This window comes from Meles meles, chromosome 8 (assembly GCF_922984935.1).
Source record: "Meles meles chromosome 8, mMelMel3.1 paternal haplotype, whole genome shotgun sequence".
Lineage (NCBI taxonomy): Eukaryota > Metazoa > Chordata > Mammalia > Carnivora > Mustelidae > Meles > Meles meles.
Window position 1 is genome coordinate 52,406,002 of NC_060073.1, and position 15,563 is coordinate 52,421,564.

Genomic DNA, 15,563 nt, shown 5'->3' on the forward strand with positions numbered 1-15,563 from the left:
CAAGATCATTATGTCAGCTGCTCACTGTTTAATTTTTCTGTACAGTGAGTGCAGCCTTGCCATGGGTGTGTTACAGGTGTTACTGAAAGCTTGAGACTAGCTGTACATAGCTGTAGGGGCTATATTGCTACCACTGTTACCAGCTGCCTGCTGATTTTGCCAGTCTTCTTTAGTGGAGATTAGAAAATGTATTTTGAGAGATGAAATTTGCTGGAAAAGAGTTTCAGAAAACTCAGTTTGGAGGAAGGCAGGAAATGAGAGGAATTGAAATTGTGTTACTAGCTTTACTTGTCAGAAGTTGAAAGTTATGAATAAGTGTGCCTCTTGTGATGTTGATGACAAAACCTGAGAGAAAGTGGAAATGAATGTTTTTAGTTATAAATGATAACTTTCTGACTGGAATCCTTATTAATTTCTGGACCAAGTACCTTAGAGTTACTATAAACTCTTTAGAAAGCTAAGATGCCTCTGGGATGATTTAGAGTGAAGAACTATGCGACTTTAGGTTTATCCCAATCCTGTTTCGGAAGAATGCCACTTCCTTAATCACTAGCTCCTTTGGGTTTCAAACCAATTCAGAACAACTATAGAACAGAATTTGTAGTATCAGCTAGAACATGTGAGCAGGATCTTGTGCAAGTGTGCTCTCAGTGGTTGGACCACATAGAGTAAAGATCTGGAGCCTCCCAGATAATAACCTCCCTGTGAAATGGTTATTTGTGTATGTTCCTTTTTCCTGTACATTTGAGAGGACAGGTACTTGATTTTGTTCATTTCTGTCCCCTCAGTACCCAAGGCCTTTGTATGACATGATTATTCAATAAATAGGTATCAAATTCATTGAATTGTTTTTGATCATGTTTTCCACATATTTTCCCATGACTCCTACTAAATTTATTTGTTTGAAATATTTGGGTACATTTAATTTGTCCCCTATTCCCTAACTCCTTAGGAAAAGCAGTATTTGGGGCAGGATACTTTTGGATAAAGTAGCAGTGTCTTTATAGTAATGTGATGCCTGTTGAGCTCTTCATTTCATTATGCTGCATTGTAATGTTTTTTTGTTTCAAAGAATTGTGTTAGTAGTTTTAGTTAAGTTTGGTTTTAATGATGTAGAGTAGAAATTATGAAAGGGCATCACACAGTAAGGGTAAGTATTATTTTGTGAAATTATTTTAGGCAAATTTATATGTACACATCATGTATGTGTATATTGCTTCATGATGTAGCATTTGTTTCATACTGGAGTCATGGTCAAAAAAGTTTGAATAATATTGCTTTATTGTAATACTCTGTTATTTCATTTATCATATAGCATTATGCCAGTACATACAGGCTTCTAAAGCCAGGGATGGTGCCAGCCCTTTCATTTCCAGTACGACTGAAGGTAAAAACAAAACAAAATTGAGAACACCCAAGCTTTCTGGTGGCTTTTACATGTCTCTACAGTGGTATTTTGTACCTTTGACCTTCTAACTTTCTTGTGCCTTTTTTTGACCAGTAGGTTTTTCATATTCGAGTCCGTCTAGGTGGTGGGTTCTTTGGTTCTTCCTCTTTTCACTTTAATGTTCTTTATTTCAGTATATTCTGATGTTTTTTGGGGGGGGAAACAAGGTAGAATTTTAGAAATTTCAAATTTTTCTGAATTGACAAAATACCTCATTAGATTTACCCTGAAATTTGCTTTTTTAAAATGTTCTTGAATCTTTTAGTCCCTTCGTGTTTTTTCAGAGATCATAGAAATGCATACTTTATTCTGAATTTAAAATCATTTATACTTCTATGATATCAGTTGACTTTAAGCAACTAAATGTGGTTTACAGGGAAAAAAAGGTGGATATAATCCTTTGTCATTCCTTGTGCTATTTCCACTCCCAAGAAGATTAACCAGTGGATTTTAGTAATAATTCATTTTCAAGAAAAGAAAAGATGGCTAGTAGTGTCCACTCTTAACCACGCTAAACCTTTTCAGCTTCTTTACTTACCTAATAACTTTAATACCTTTCCTGTTCTTAGATGGTTGGCATACTAACTCCTTTGCCTTTACTTCTGTACCTTGCTGGACTACCAAGCTCAGACATTCATAACTCCGTGATTTTGAGGGACTCTGTAGAGATGATTTGCTTCATTCTTTTTCTTGCAGGAGAAAATTTTGAGCAGACACCCCTGAGACGAACATTCAAGTCTAAGGTCCTTGCCCGATACCCTGAGAACGTAGAATGGAATCCCTTTGACCAAGATGCAGTGGGAATGGTTAGTATTTGTTAGCTGCAGGTATGAAATAATTTACAAATGAATTTACAGTAGAACTGTGAGTCCAGACTATGACAGCAGCAGTTCCACTAACTACAGTAACTTTTGAAGAAGGGGCTGTGTGCATATTACTCATGATTCTGCATTTTGATCAACATATCAAATACACTGAAAATCACATTGTTTCTGTTTTGTCAGACTAATGCATAGTAATGGTTCAGTGAACTTTGAGGTACTGAGCTATTTGGTTGCTTATAGTACTGAGATTACATGGTGAGTCTGATTTAAAACACTTTTCTCTCATTCTCAGTTGTTTTTATCCGGGTGATATGGCAGAAATGGGTATTTTGATTCATCCTAATTTTGGACAGGACAGCTTTTTTTTTTTTTTTTTAATTTGAGAGAGAGCGCATGGGCACAGGCTGTGGGGAGGGGCTGAGGGAGAGAGAAGCAGACTCCGTGCTGAGCACAGAGCCCAACTTGTGCTCAGCCCAGGACCCTGAGATCATGACCTGAGCCAAAAGTCAGATACTTCACTGACTTTCATTTGTTCACTCCAGGCTGCTTGGGGATCATATGGATTGATTGATTTGGGTCAGTTTGATTAGCTATCCAAGTTTCTTTATATAACCCATCTGAGTTAAAGTGAAAAAAGTGCGTCTTTATCCTGATTATGTCATCTCCTTGCTTTATGTGAAATGCTCCCTTTTTTCCTATGAAAAGAGAAGGTTCTTTTCATGACAGGGTTTTGTGAGCTGATAGAGTCTAAAACTTTATGTTTATTTTTAGGTGCAAAGTTGGATTTATCTAGTATATAGGTATATTTCTAGCATCATTTTCCAGTAAATGCTGTCATGCTTAACCACCTACCTAAATTCTCTGAGCTTTCTCTTACCTCCTTATCTTTGTGGATTTTCTTCCTGTCTTTGAAATACCTTCTTTCCCTTGTCTGACTGATGAATTCTAATATCACCTCATCTGTGAAACCTTTTCTGATGTTCCTGGGCTGGGTTGTCTATTCTGTGTTGCCCTAACACTTTGTCTTTGGGTAGTCCTGATAACTGCATTATAATTTTACTTACTCATATGTCTTAGAGTGGGAGATTCTTAGGACAGATATTTTGCTGCATTGATCTTGACATCCCAAACACCTTAGCATAGTAGGTACTCTGTGAGTAAATGAATAGTGGTGGTATTCTGAAAAGAGGACCAGCAGCGAGTGTTCTCACCACTTGTTTCCTTGTTGTCTTTTGCAGCTATGCATGCCCAAAGGGCTAGCATTCAAGACCCAGGCTGATCCCAGGGAGCCCCAGTTCCATGCCTTTATTATCACAAGGGAGGATGGCTCTCGGACATTTGGGTTTGCCCTCACATTTTATGAGGAGGTGACCAGCAAGCAGATCTGCAGTGCAATGCAGACCCTCTACCACATGCATAATGCTGAGTATGATGTCCTACATTCTCCCTCTGTTGATGGTCGAGACCATGGCATGGAGGATGGTGAAGGCACTCCTGGGACCAAGCTTCAGCGCTTCAACTCCTATGACATTAGCCGGGACACGCTCTACGTCTCTAAGTGCATCTGCCTCATCACACCGATGTCCTTCATGAAAGCATGTCGGAGTGTGCTGGAACAACTTCACCAGGCAGTCACTTCACCTCAGCCCCCTCCACTGCCCCTTGAGAGCTACATATACAATGTACTCTATGAGGTGCCACTCCCACCTCCTGGCCGGTCCTTGAAGTTTTCTGGGGTCTATGGGCCAATAATCTGCCAGAGACCAAGTACCAATGAGCTTCCCTTATTTGACTTCCCTGTCAAAGAGGTCTTTGAACTGCTTGGGGTGGAAAATGTGTTTCAGCTTTTTACTTGTGCCCTTCTGGAGTTTCAAATCCTGCTCTACTCACAGCGTAAGTCAGTGCTTACTAGAGCTTTCTCCCTATATAAGGGCTTCCCTTCTTTCCATATTGAATACAGTGGAACTGACTGTAAAGGTCACGGGCTGTTACAGTTTGAGCAAAATTCAGATCTTTTGCAGGTGGGTGGTAGATGGCAAACTGATAGAGCACAAGAGGGCCACAGTTTCTAATTGGCTGTCATCCTGGCCTTTTGCTGGGCACTTAAGCCTGGGAGGAGTTCCTTCCTGGCATCCCTTCTAATAGATGCTGAAAAGAGTGGTAGGAAATGATGGTTCTGGAAAGCTGACTTTTCATCATTCTGCAGTTACTTTTGCCCCTTCTACAACCTGACAGTAAAACTGAGGATTCCCAAATAATAATCCTTTGAGAAAATGAGGTTGTATTACTTCTTCCTGTTGTTTGTTGTAACTGAATTGTTTTTTATAAATTAGAGGTGAACTGAATGTGAGGGGCAGGTTTGGACAAAATAGTAAAGTAGATCAGAAGGAAACAGATGTTTATTAAATGAATCAGAAAAATAACATAAAACTTACTCATTCAGTACCTATTTATTTAGACCCTACCATGTGCCAAGCATTGTTTCAGGGACTAGAGATACAGTGGTAGACAAAACAGGTAAAAATCCTTCCTGTAATGGAACTGATCTTATAGTGGAGAGCAAGGGGGTGACTAAATAAAGTTTATAGTGTGTAAGGTAGTATAAGGTCTATGGAGAAAAATAGAACAGGGAAGAGGATGGTATTTGAGGAAGGGAAGTTGCAGTTTTGTTTAAAATGAATTTTTAAAATTTATTTGAGAGTAAGAGTGAGAGAGGGCATGAGCAGGGAGGGAAGAGGGGGGTAGAGGAAGAGGGAGAAGCAGACTCCCCACTGAGTGGGGAGCCGGATGCAGGCCTCAATCCCAGGATCCTGGGATCATGCCTTGAGCCAAATGCAGATGCCTAACTAACTGAGCTACCCTCCACTTTTTAACAGAGTGATTAGTTTAAGCCCTCTCTGAGTGACCCATGTTAATATCTGTGGGAAAAGTATTCTAGGCAAAGGGCATAGCACATATAAGGGTTTTGAGAAAAGAATACGCTTGTTATGTTCGAGAACAGTTGAGAAAACTGGGTGGATGGTACAGAGTGAGAAAGCAGGAATATAGAAGCAGATGTTGTTAAGACTTAACAGGAGCTTAGGTTTTACAATTATAGTCCATTGTAAGGACTTTGTTACTCAGAGATGCATAGTCATTGTAGGTTTTAAGTTTTTTGACTCTTTATTTTGAAGTAGTTTCCAGTTTATGGAAGAGTTCAAGAAATGTTCAAGGAACTTTTTGTGTGCTCTTCCACAATTCACCTATTATTAACATTTGGCCACATTTGTCTTATTATTCTCTTTCTCTATGTGTGTGTGAACATAAAACTGAACCATTGAGAATCGTCGCAGATCCCATGTCCCTTGACTCCTAAATGTGTCAACTTTTATTTCATAAGAGCAAAGACATTTTCTTACATAACCATAGTATGATTATCAAATTTAGAAAATGTAACATTGTTATAATATTGTATTCAGGTTTCACTTTTGTCCCAAAAATATCTACTTTGCTAATTTTTTTTAAAATTCCTGATCCAGGGTCTTGTCTAGTAACATGCCTTGCTTTTACTTTTTACTTCTTCTTTTTTTTTTTTTTTTAAAAGATTTTATTTATTTATTTGACAGAGAGAGATCACAATAGGCAGAGAGGCAGGCAGAGAGAGTGAGAGGGAAGCAGGCTCCCCACCAAGCAGAGAGCCTGATGCGGGACTCGATCCCAGGACCCCGAGATCATGACCTGAGCGGAAGGCAGCGGCTTAAACCACTGAGCCACCCAGGCGCCCCTACTTTTTACTTCTTAATGTCTTTCATGACATGGACTTTTTTTTTTTTTTTAAAGATTTTATTTATTTGACAGAGAGAAATCACAGAGAGGCAGGCAGAGAGAGAGGAAGGGAAGCAGGCTCTCCGCTGAGCAGAGAGCCCGATGTGGGACTTGATCCCAGGACCCTGAGATCATGACCTGAGCCGAAGGCAGCGGCTTAACCCACTGAGCCACCCAGGTGCCCCGACATGGACATTTTTGAAGAGTGCAGGCAAGGCGTTTTGTAGAATGTCCTCCAGTCTGGGTTTGTCTGATGTTTCCTCGTGATTAGATTCAGGTGTTAAACATTTTTGGTTATAATACACAAGTGAGGTTGTGATTCTCTCAGTGCATTGTATTAGGAGGCACATAATGTGTGTTTTTATCATGACAGGAGGCGCTTGATGTCAGTTTGCCCATCTTTGGTAATGTTAATTTGATCACTTGGTTAAGATTATGTTTGCCAGGTTTCTTAAATGGAAAGTTGTCCTTCCCTTTGTAATTTGTAAGTTGTGGGAAGTTATTTTGAAACTGTAAATATATTGTTCCTCTTTAAAGTTTTGCCCAATAGATTTAACATCCATTGATGATTCTAATCTGAATTAGTTAATACCATCATGGTCACAAAATGGTGATTTTTCTAGCTCCACTTATATTTATTTATTTATTTATACTTTATTTATTTTTTTAAAGATTCATTTAGTTATTTGAGAGAGAATCTCAGGCAGACTCTATGCCAAGTGTTCAGCCTGTCAGGGGTTTGATCTAACAACCTAAGATCACGAACTGAGCCGAAACAAGAGTCAGATGCTTAACTGACTGACCCAGATGCCCCTCCATCCATCTATATATATTAGTTATCATTGTACTATAAGGAATAACATTTATTTTTCCTCGTTTGTTTAGTATTATATGGACTCATAGATTTTTATTTTGCTCAGTAAGTTAGGTGCCTATAATGCAGGGGGGATGTTGTAGACATGGGAGAAGGAGGATTGAAACAGAAATATGACAGGTGACATTTTTCCATCAGAATTTGGGTTAAATTTCCCAGAATATGGGTTATTCTATCAAAAATAGAGCAATAATGCAGTCAGTAATACAAATTTTAAGAGGTTTGAAGGCGATTAGAAGATTTGTGTATAAAATAAAAAAAAAAAAAAAATAGGGGCGCCTGGGTGGCTCAGTGGGTTAAAGCCTCTGCCTTCAGCTCAGGTCATGATCCCAGGATCCTGGGTTCGAGCCCCGCATCGGGCTCTCTGCTTGGCAGGGAGCCTGCTTCCTCCTCTCTCTCTCTCTGTCTGCCTCTCTGCCTGCTTGTGATCTCTGTCTGTCAAATAAATAAATTAAAAAAAAAAAAAAAAAAAAAAAAAAAGATTTGTGTATAGACTCAAATGGAACTCAGGACCTAAAGCCATGTTTATAGCATGGTCAGGAAAAAGATTTTTCCAAAAAAATTCCTGGATATTGTTGAGCAGGGCTGATGGTAAAGTGGTGTTGCCTTTTATTGCATGTAGGTTATGCGCTCTATTAACAGTTAAACAGTTGAGGTTGGTTTTCTTGAAATAGTTTTTATTTATGATTCAAAGGCCTCAGGTGGATGAAAATCTTTCTGGCCTTCCAAAAACATGTCATCACCACTCAGTGTTGCCCACTGCATGTCTCGCCTAAGTGTAACTTAGGGAAAAAATGCAGGCGAAATGGTATGACTTACAAAGTGTAACCCATTGGATGACTGAACTGACAGTTATAAGAATTAATTTTTTTTTAAACTTGTACTGCTGGGTAATGTTTGTTCTTTGTATAGATACAGGTTTTTCAATAGTGTATTTTTTACCATTTGCTGTTAAATTGTATGTAGAGAAGTTCTTTACCTGATAGGAGTTAGTAGGGTAGTAGATTGGATAATTGAAAACGTCACTCAAGTCTGATAATCATAAAAATTATAAATATATCCATTAAACATTGTATTTTAGCTTAAAACATGACTGTATAATAACTAGTGTTTTGATGAAGGGACTAGGTATTTCCTTTGATTATGGGTCTACTAATCAGATGTCTGCATTTTTTTTTTTTATAAACCACACCCATAATGCATTCACTAGGTTTTCTAGATACATTTTGTTTTTAAAAGGGGAGTGAGAATTTAATGAACCTTGCAAAAGAACCAGAATGGAGACTACCTATAGATTTTTGCAGTTTTCCTTTTTTTTTTTTTTTTTTGCACTTAATAGCCTCATGATACGCTTAATTCAATTACGGTATTTTTTAGCCACTTTGCATTACTCAGTCTTTTTATTTATATATTTATATATATATATATATTTTTTTTTTTTTTTTGAGAGAGAGTATGTGTGCTTGAGGGGGAGAGGCAGAGGGTGAAGGGAAGATGCCAGGCAACTTCCACGCCCAGTAGGGAGCCTGACATGGGTTTATCTCACAAATCTGAGATTGTGACCTGTGCCAAAATCAGGAGTTGGAGGCTTAACCAACTGAACCACCCAGACATCCCTACTAAGTCCTTTTTTTTTTTTAAGATTTATTTAATTTTTTTTGTCGAGGGAGGGGAGCAGAGAGAGAGAGTGAGAGGGAGAGAAATCCTCAAGCAGACTCCCTGACTTGGGGCTTGATCCCAGGACCCTGATATCATGACCTGAGCCAAGGCCATGAGTTGGGCGCTTAACTGACTGAGCTACCCAAGTGCCTCAAAGATAAGTTTTTTAGAAAACAAATAAATAATGTGTGGACAAACAAGGCAGAGAAAGTTGAAAGTTTCCTTTTTCACCTAGAATCCTACTCCTCAGAAGTAATGTCTTAATTTTTTTAGTGCCCCCTCTCAAATACTTTTGAACCATGAACTATTTTTATGTGAAGTGTTGAGTACATATGTATGGCTTGTAACATTCTTTAAAGTATACATGTACATTATGATATGTGTAGGGTATATTAAAATTAATGTTAAACTTTAATATACTATAAGTATATGTTTTAAATATGGTATATTAAAATGTAGGAAAAAGCCTTTCAATCATATGGTAGGAATTTTAACACATTACAAAAGGATGTATAGTGAAGTGTAAGACTTCCACCTCTGGTCCCTGGTTCTCCTTCAAGGAGATTACCACTGTTTGCTGTTTCCTTCTGAACATAATCATGCATATACAACATACATACCTTTTAGAAATAACACAAATGGATATATGCTAATCATTGTTTGCACTTTCTTTCATTTAATAATATATCTTGGAGAAAGGGACATAGAGATTAGGTTGTTTCCTAAGCACAAAGAGTACCTGAGAAACATCCTTATTCATCCTTATTCACTTTTTCACAAAAGTACGAGTATGCAAGCACAGTTCATGATTCAGTTTCCAATGTGTAGAATTGGCCCTGTAGTTTGTTTAGGGGCAAATTATCTGTAGACTGGTTCCAAAGCTATTATCTTTCTTTGCACAGAGACAAGCCATGAAAACATTCCTCCCTCCTTCCCTCACCACTCAGGAGTGGTGGTTGTAATCCCACTATGTTTTGCATTATCTCCTTTTGTTAAAAGTAATTGCTCATTAAACATTATGGGAACTTTTAAAAAATATATTTATTTATTTGGGGGAGAGAGAGCATGAGCAGGGAAGTGAGGGAGATGTGGGCTCCCCGGCTGAGTAAGGAGCCCGACCGGGGACTTCATCCCAGGACCCCAGGATCATGACCTGAGCCAAAGGAAGACACTTAACCGACAGAGCTACCCAGGTGCCCCAACATTATGAGAACTTTAAGAGAACATAATTGCCTAGAACCTTAGTGTCTCCAGTTGATTTTGTTTGTTTGAAATACTTTGGGTGCACATGACCTTCAGCTGCTTCCTGTTTATTGGTTTCACCTTCTTGGAATAATGAACACAGACACAGGCAATGGCAAAGGAGATACTGATTTTATCATTTGTACTGGTGTACAGAAATGGATTTTGTGCTGTTGCTTAAAGCTCTTGGAGGTCAGCATCCTAGTGGGTACCACAGATTATTGGATTCCTGAGGCATTATTTGTTAGGCCCTCCTCCAAGGTGGGATGTTGCTTTTTTAAAATATAAAAATGTAAAATATTAAAAAATTTAAAATATAAAAAGAGACCAACAACTCAGACCAGAAAGGCCCTACAATTCCAAATTTCTAGTGTCTGTAAAATTAAACCACATAAATGGAAAGTGGCTTAGCCTTGAGAGAGGAGGTTATCTCTGACCTCCAAAAGTGTTTTGTTTCTAAGAATCCCATAATTTCAAGTGCATCACAAGAATTCTTCAGAGATTTCAAACTGAAGTAAATAAGGTTACCCACTCTTAGGAAATAAGTGGGCTGAGTTTTAGATACTAGATTAGATTTATCCTGAAAAGTAGGGAAAAACCAGAACTAGATTTCTGTGCTATTGGAAAACTTGCCTTGATGGAGCAGAGCAAGCCTTTTCTTTCAGACTCTAGCATACCCTGTTTTATGATTATGGAATAGATGTTCTCAGATGCTGCAGCTAGGTACTGTAAGTAGTAGTCCTAGCACTGGTCATTTTTGGGACTCCTTTACTCAAACTGTCTCTTTGCCTTCTGTGAAATTTTACTGTCCCTGAGCCGACATGCCAGGAATGCCAGCCATATAAAATACCTGCTTTATTGACTTTGGGCAAAGAAAGGAGAAAATCTTCTGGTTTTCTCATGATTGAAAAAGCCTCTGGTACTCCTCCCTGCCCACTCCCCCCGCCCCCTTTAAATCCAGCAGTGATGTGTGTGTGTGTGTGTGTGTGTGTGTGTGTGTGTGTGTGTGTGTGTAGGTATATATACATAGTGTAGATGGAGATGGGATATTTCAGTGTAATATTTATTCAAAATATGTTTAAGAGCCAGTGTTGGGACATAGACCTTCAGCTTTAAATAGCACTTTAAGGTTTCCTTGCATACTTTTGTATTCTTTTGATTCATCTTAATTTTGAATTTTAAAATAAATTCTTAAGATGTCTGAGATTCTCGAGATTATTGCTCTTGAGTAGATAGAAGAATTGAGGTCTTCTCTGGAGAATCATTAGAATTTATCTTTTTTTTTTTATAAAAGGTTTTTTTTTTTTTTTTTTTTTTTTTTTTTTTAAAGATTTTATTTATTTATTTGACAGAGAGAGAGACCACAAGTAGGCAGAGAGGCAGACAGAGAGAGAGGAGGAAGCAGGCCCCCCGCGGAGCAGAGAGCCCGACGCGGGGCTCGATCCCAGGACCCCGAGACCACGACCCGAGCCGAAGGCAGCGGCCCAATCCACTATTTATTTTAGAGAGAGAGCACACGTTTGAGTGGGGAGATGGAGAGTGAGAGAATTCCTGCTAAGTGGAGCCCAGGCTTCACAAGGGGCTCCATCTCACGACCCTGAGATCATGACCTGAGCTGAAACCAAGAGCCAGCCGCTTAACTGACTGAGCCACCCAGGTGCCCCTCATTAGAATTCTTCTTAGTAATGATTGTTGGAAGGGCACTTGGGTGGCTCAGTTGGTTAGCTGCTGCCTTCAGCTCAGGTAATGAACCCAAGGTCCTGGAACTGAGTCCGGGAGTCTGCCCCTTGCCCTGCCCCTCACTCTGCCCCAGCTTGCTCTCTCAATCAAATAAATGAAATCTTAAAAAAAAAAGATCATTGGAATGTCATTGAGAAGATTTTCAGCAGAAAGATTAAAAAGCCATGTTGTATGGACATCCCATGGAATTGAGGTATTACTGAAGAGGCTGAAGGCAGAGCTTTCAATGCTGTAAATTTTGTTAGTTGTTTGCTTTCATGTGGGACTAAATCCTCGTTCTGAAATTATATATATATAACCTAATTTAACTCTTCAAAGGTTACTTTTTTTTGTAATTGGGGAAATGTTTTTGTTGTTGCTTGAATGATGGGTGGGAATCTTCACTAAATATATATATTTATTTTTAAAGATTTTATTTATTTGACAGAGATCACAAGTAGGCAGAGAGGCAGGCAGAGACAGAGAGGAGGAAGCAGACTCCCTACCGAGCAGAGAGCCCGATGCGGGCTCGATCCCAGGGCCCTGGGATCATGACCTGAGCTGAAGGCAGAGGCTTTAACCCACTGACCCACCCAGATGCCCCACTAAATACTTTTTAATATAGGAATGATGATGCTTTGTGTGGGCACAATGAAAAATGAGACTCTCTCCTTGAACTCTTACTAGTTTGCCTTGATCTTTAGTGAATATGAGAAGATTATATTCTTTTGTCCTTCTGCTAAACCATTTTTTGTTTGTTTGTTTTAATTGATGATCAATCTCTCAGTTCACTTTTAGGCACTAATTTGTTGTATCATTTACCTATGTGCCTTAGTTTCCCCCAAGAAGCATATAAGAGAAATTTTCCTGTAGTGCCCTTAAAATTAAGTTTGAGATGATGACATTTTAATCATTAATTGCTATATATTTGCCTCATTAGTTAAACTCTTTCCAGATTATGCTCTTCTTTGCTTAGCCAGGAATAAGTTGATAGGCAATTTTCAAAGCGTGAGTAGTGAGCAAATATGGGATACTTTGCTAAACTTTACTTAGTTAATACATACCAGCTATTGTTCGCTTTTTACTCAACCTTCCTCATTTTGGGGAAAGCTGTTTGTTACTTATAACTCCTTTATGAACCAAGCTATTATTTTTTTGAATGATGGGGTAGATTTTTAGTATATGAAACCACTTTAACCCTTATGAAATCTCCTTTGAAATCAGCCATTCCAGAGGATGTTACTCATATGATTTTAAAATTTATGTGCCTCTGCTCTGTCTTTAAATACCAGAAACCATTATACCATTTGTGAATAGCAGTTTTTAAAATTCTACTTTTAACCAGTCCATTTTATTGGCTTTGCCAATGTGTTTATTACTTATTTTTTTATAAAATGGGTCTAGAAATTGTGTTCTAAAGGAAAGCAAAACTTTGAACTCAAAGCCTTCCCTTCCAAACTAAGATCTCTTACCTAAAATAAGAGTTTTGAGGCATGAAAGTCAATCTTCTGAGTCTTTCAAATTCTCAGGAAGCTTTTTATTGAAGTATTAAAATAACACATTTGTGCTATTCCTATTCAGGAAAAGTTCCAGGTGGAGGGCAGATTTGGCTAGTGCAGAAAACCAGCTTCTGCATGCTTTGTGGTTCTTTGGTCTTGGTCTTGAAGGAAGAGCTTACATTAGTTCCTTATAGAATGCAGACATATCTGAGTGGTAAAAGAACTTCTATGCTGAATGAAGACCCAGGCCACTGTTCCTTTTTTTGTTGTTGTTTTTGTTGCAGTTCCCCAACCCCTTTCGACTTAAGAGAATCTACTTAACCTTCTGATTTAGTATTTGAAGCAAGGTGCTATTTAGGATTTCTACTGTATTTCCATGTTAAATTTTATTAGCAGGAACCTGTATGTGTGGGTATATTTCAGCTTGTGATCCACTGAGGTCTCAGGGTTATCTTTCTGATACCCATAAGAGAACCACACTTTGAGCATACCCTTGCTGAAGTTTATCCTGATCCTTTCTAAATGTGAAATTGTATTGACAAATGTGAAATTTGTTTTTGACTGGTTTGTATGTGTTTTGTTTTGTTTTTAACCTAGATTACCAGAGACTGATGACTGTGGCGGAGACCATTACAGCTCTCATGTTTCCTTTCCAGTGGCAGCATGTCTATGTCCCTATTCTCCCGGCTTCTCTCCTACATTTCTTAGATGCTCCTGTTCCATACCTGATGGGCTTGCATTCCAATGGCCTGGATGACCGGTCAAAGCTGGAGCTGCCTCAAGAGGTGAGAGGAATGTGGAGCTTGGTTGCTGGTGCCCCTGGCTCCATTCTAGGATTAGAGAGAGAATGGCTTTGGGATGAGCCCAGGGTGGTGTCACAAAGTTTTTCTTTTATTCTGAGGAACATAAATAACTTTCCAGGAAAAAAATGTAAAAGCAACAAACATTTAGCTTAGTTTGTGTCATTTGTCATCTTTATTATCTGACTTTATATACTTTGTAATCTCTGTGTTTGTACTATTGTGAATTGCCTTTTCCATGCGTAGTTTTTCAAGTATTTTACATACTTTTCAAGACAGTTATTAGGAAATCTTTTCAGGGGTGCTTGGGTGGCTCTGTTGGTTAAGCCTCTGACTCTTGATCTCAGCTCAGGTCTTGATCTCAGGGTCCTGAGTTCAAGCCCGTGTTGGGCTCTTTGCTGGGCATGGAGCCCACTTTAAAAAAAAAAAAAAAGAAAGAAAAGTCTTTTCAATTCTGTAAAACTTGAAATATACGCAAAGGAGTAGCATAATGAATTCCCGTGTTCTCAGCATGCAGCTTCAGTAGTTATCATACATGTTAAATTGTATTTTAGTTTTATATCTCCTACCCCTGATTGTTTTAAGGGAGTCCTACATAATGTAATTTCATTATTACTTCATTACTCAGACCAAGTATTAATAAATCGTGTGTTTCTTTTATAGGCCAAGTTTATCTGTAAAAGTTGACTTAATCATACTGATTCTTGTGGTGCTAAGCGAGCTTTGAAAACTTCCCTTGTTCAAGATAAGGAAGGTCTTGAGAGAGAAGCTTTTCCTCTCTTGCTGTGAGGATGGTCTGCTCCTCTTTCCTATTGGTTGAGATACCGAGGGAATTGATTATAAATATGTATTTCTTTGTTTATTTCCTGCTTCATTCTAAAACAGATTTAAAGCATAAAATAAATTGTTTTATTTTTTATTTTTCTAGAATTACCTAAAGAACTGGTCTACCTTTTTATGTCATTTTGTGGCTGGGGAGAAGGGTTTTGATATTCTGAATTTCTCAATCATTAGAAAGGCCTGGGAACAAGATTTTGGAGTATACATACACTGGTGTTATTACATGACTCTATTTCCTCCCTCTACCAAAATGTTTATGGAGGGAGATTTTTGCGTAACTAAGTAATATTAGTAAGGAAGCCTCCAAAGAGTACGGTCTCATGGAATTGGATCTGAGCCTCTCATGTTGTTGGACATGTCTTGGCAGTGTCTTTGGTGAAACCCTCATCATTAGATCACACATGTAATATCTACATTGTAGTCAGATCTCTATTTTTCCTTTCTCCTTTGGTTTTAGAAGCAAAATGTCCTCCTTGTAGCTTCTTCCCTTTCCATCCCCTATGCTGCTTTGATTTTATAGAGCTTTGTATTGTTTGGAGTGGGACAAGGTTAATGACGGAAGAAAAGATCTGAATGATGGAGAAAATCATTGAGTTGGGATATTGGGCTTTTATATATATATTTGTTTTACTGATAAATATACATGAAGAGTACATGTCAAAGTTTGGAGAATGGAAACATGCATATTTAAATTGACACCTCTTCAGAATAAATCTATCATTTTGTAAAGTCAGAATAAGAATAACAACAAAAAAATAGATGAAGGTGGAGAGCTAAAGAGGCATGCTACATACCAGTGTTATAAGTAGGTCACTAGGCAAGAAGCCAGTTTTCTCAGTTTTATTTTCATCTTTA

At 38.3% G+C, this 15,563-nt stretch overlaps 1 protein-coding gene across 2 annotated transcripts in view; it reads left to right on the forward strand.

Moving 5' to 3' along the window:
* Positions 1 to 15,563, forward strand: part of DENND5A (DENN domain containing 5A) — a 102,163-nt gene that overhangs the window by 36,905 nt on the left and 49,695 nt on the right. The window contains exons 2-5 of one of the 2 annotated variants that reach the window (XM_046016035.1): positions 1,316 to 1,387; positions 2,144 to 2,253; positions 3,510 to 4,164; positions 13,666 to 13,853. In XM_046016035.1, the coding sequence (XP_045871991.1) occupies positions 1,316 to 1,387; positions 2,144 to 2,253; positions 3,510 to 4,164; positions 13,666 to 13,853 (1,025 nt within the window). The remainder of the gene's footprint in view (positions 1 to 1,315; positions 1,388 to 2,143; positions 2,254 to 3,509; positions 4,165 to 13,665; positions 13,854 to 15,563) is intronic. The other variant, XM_046016036.1, reaches the window with a different exon arrangement.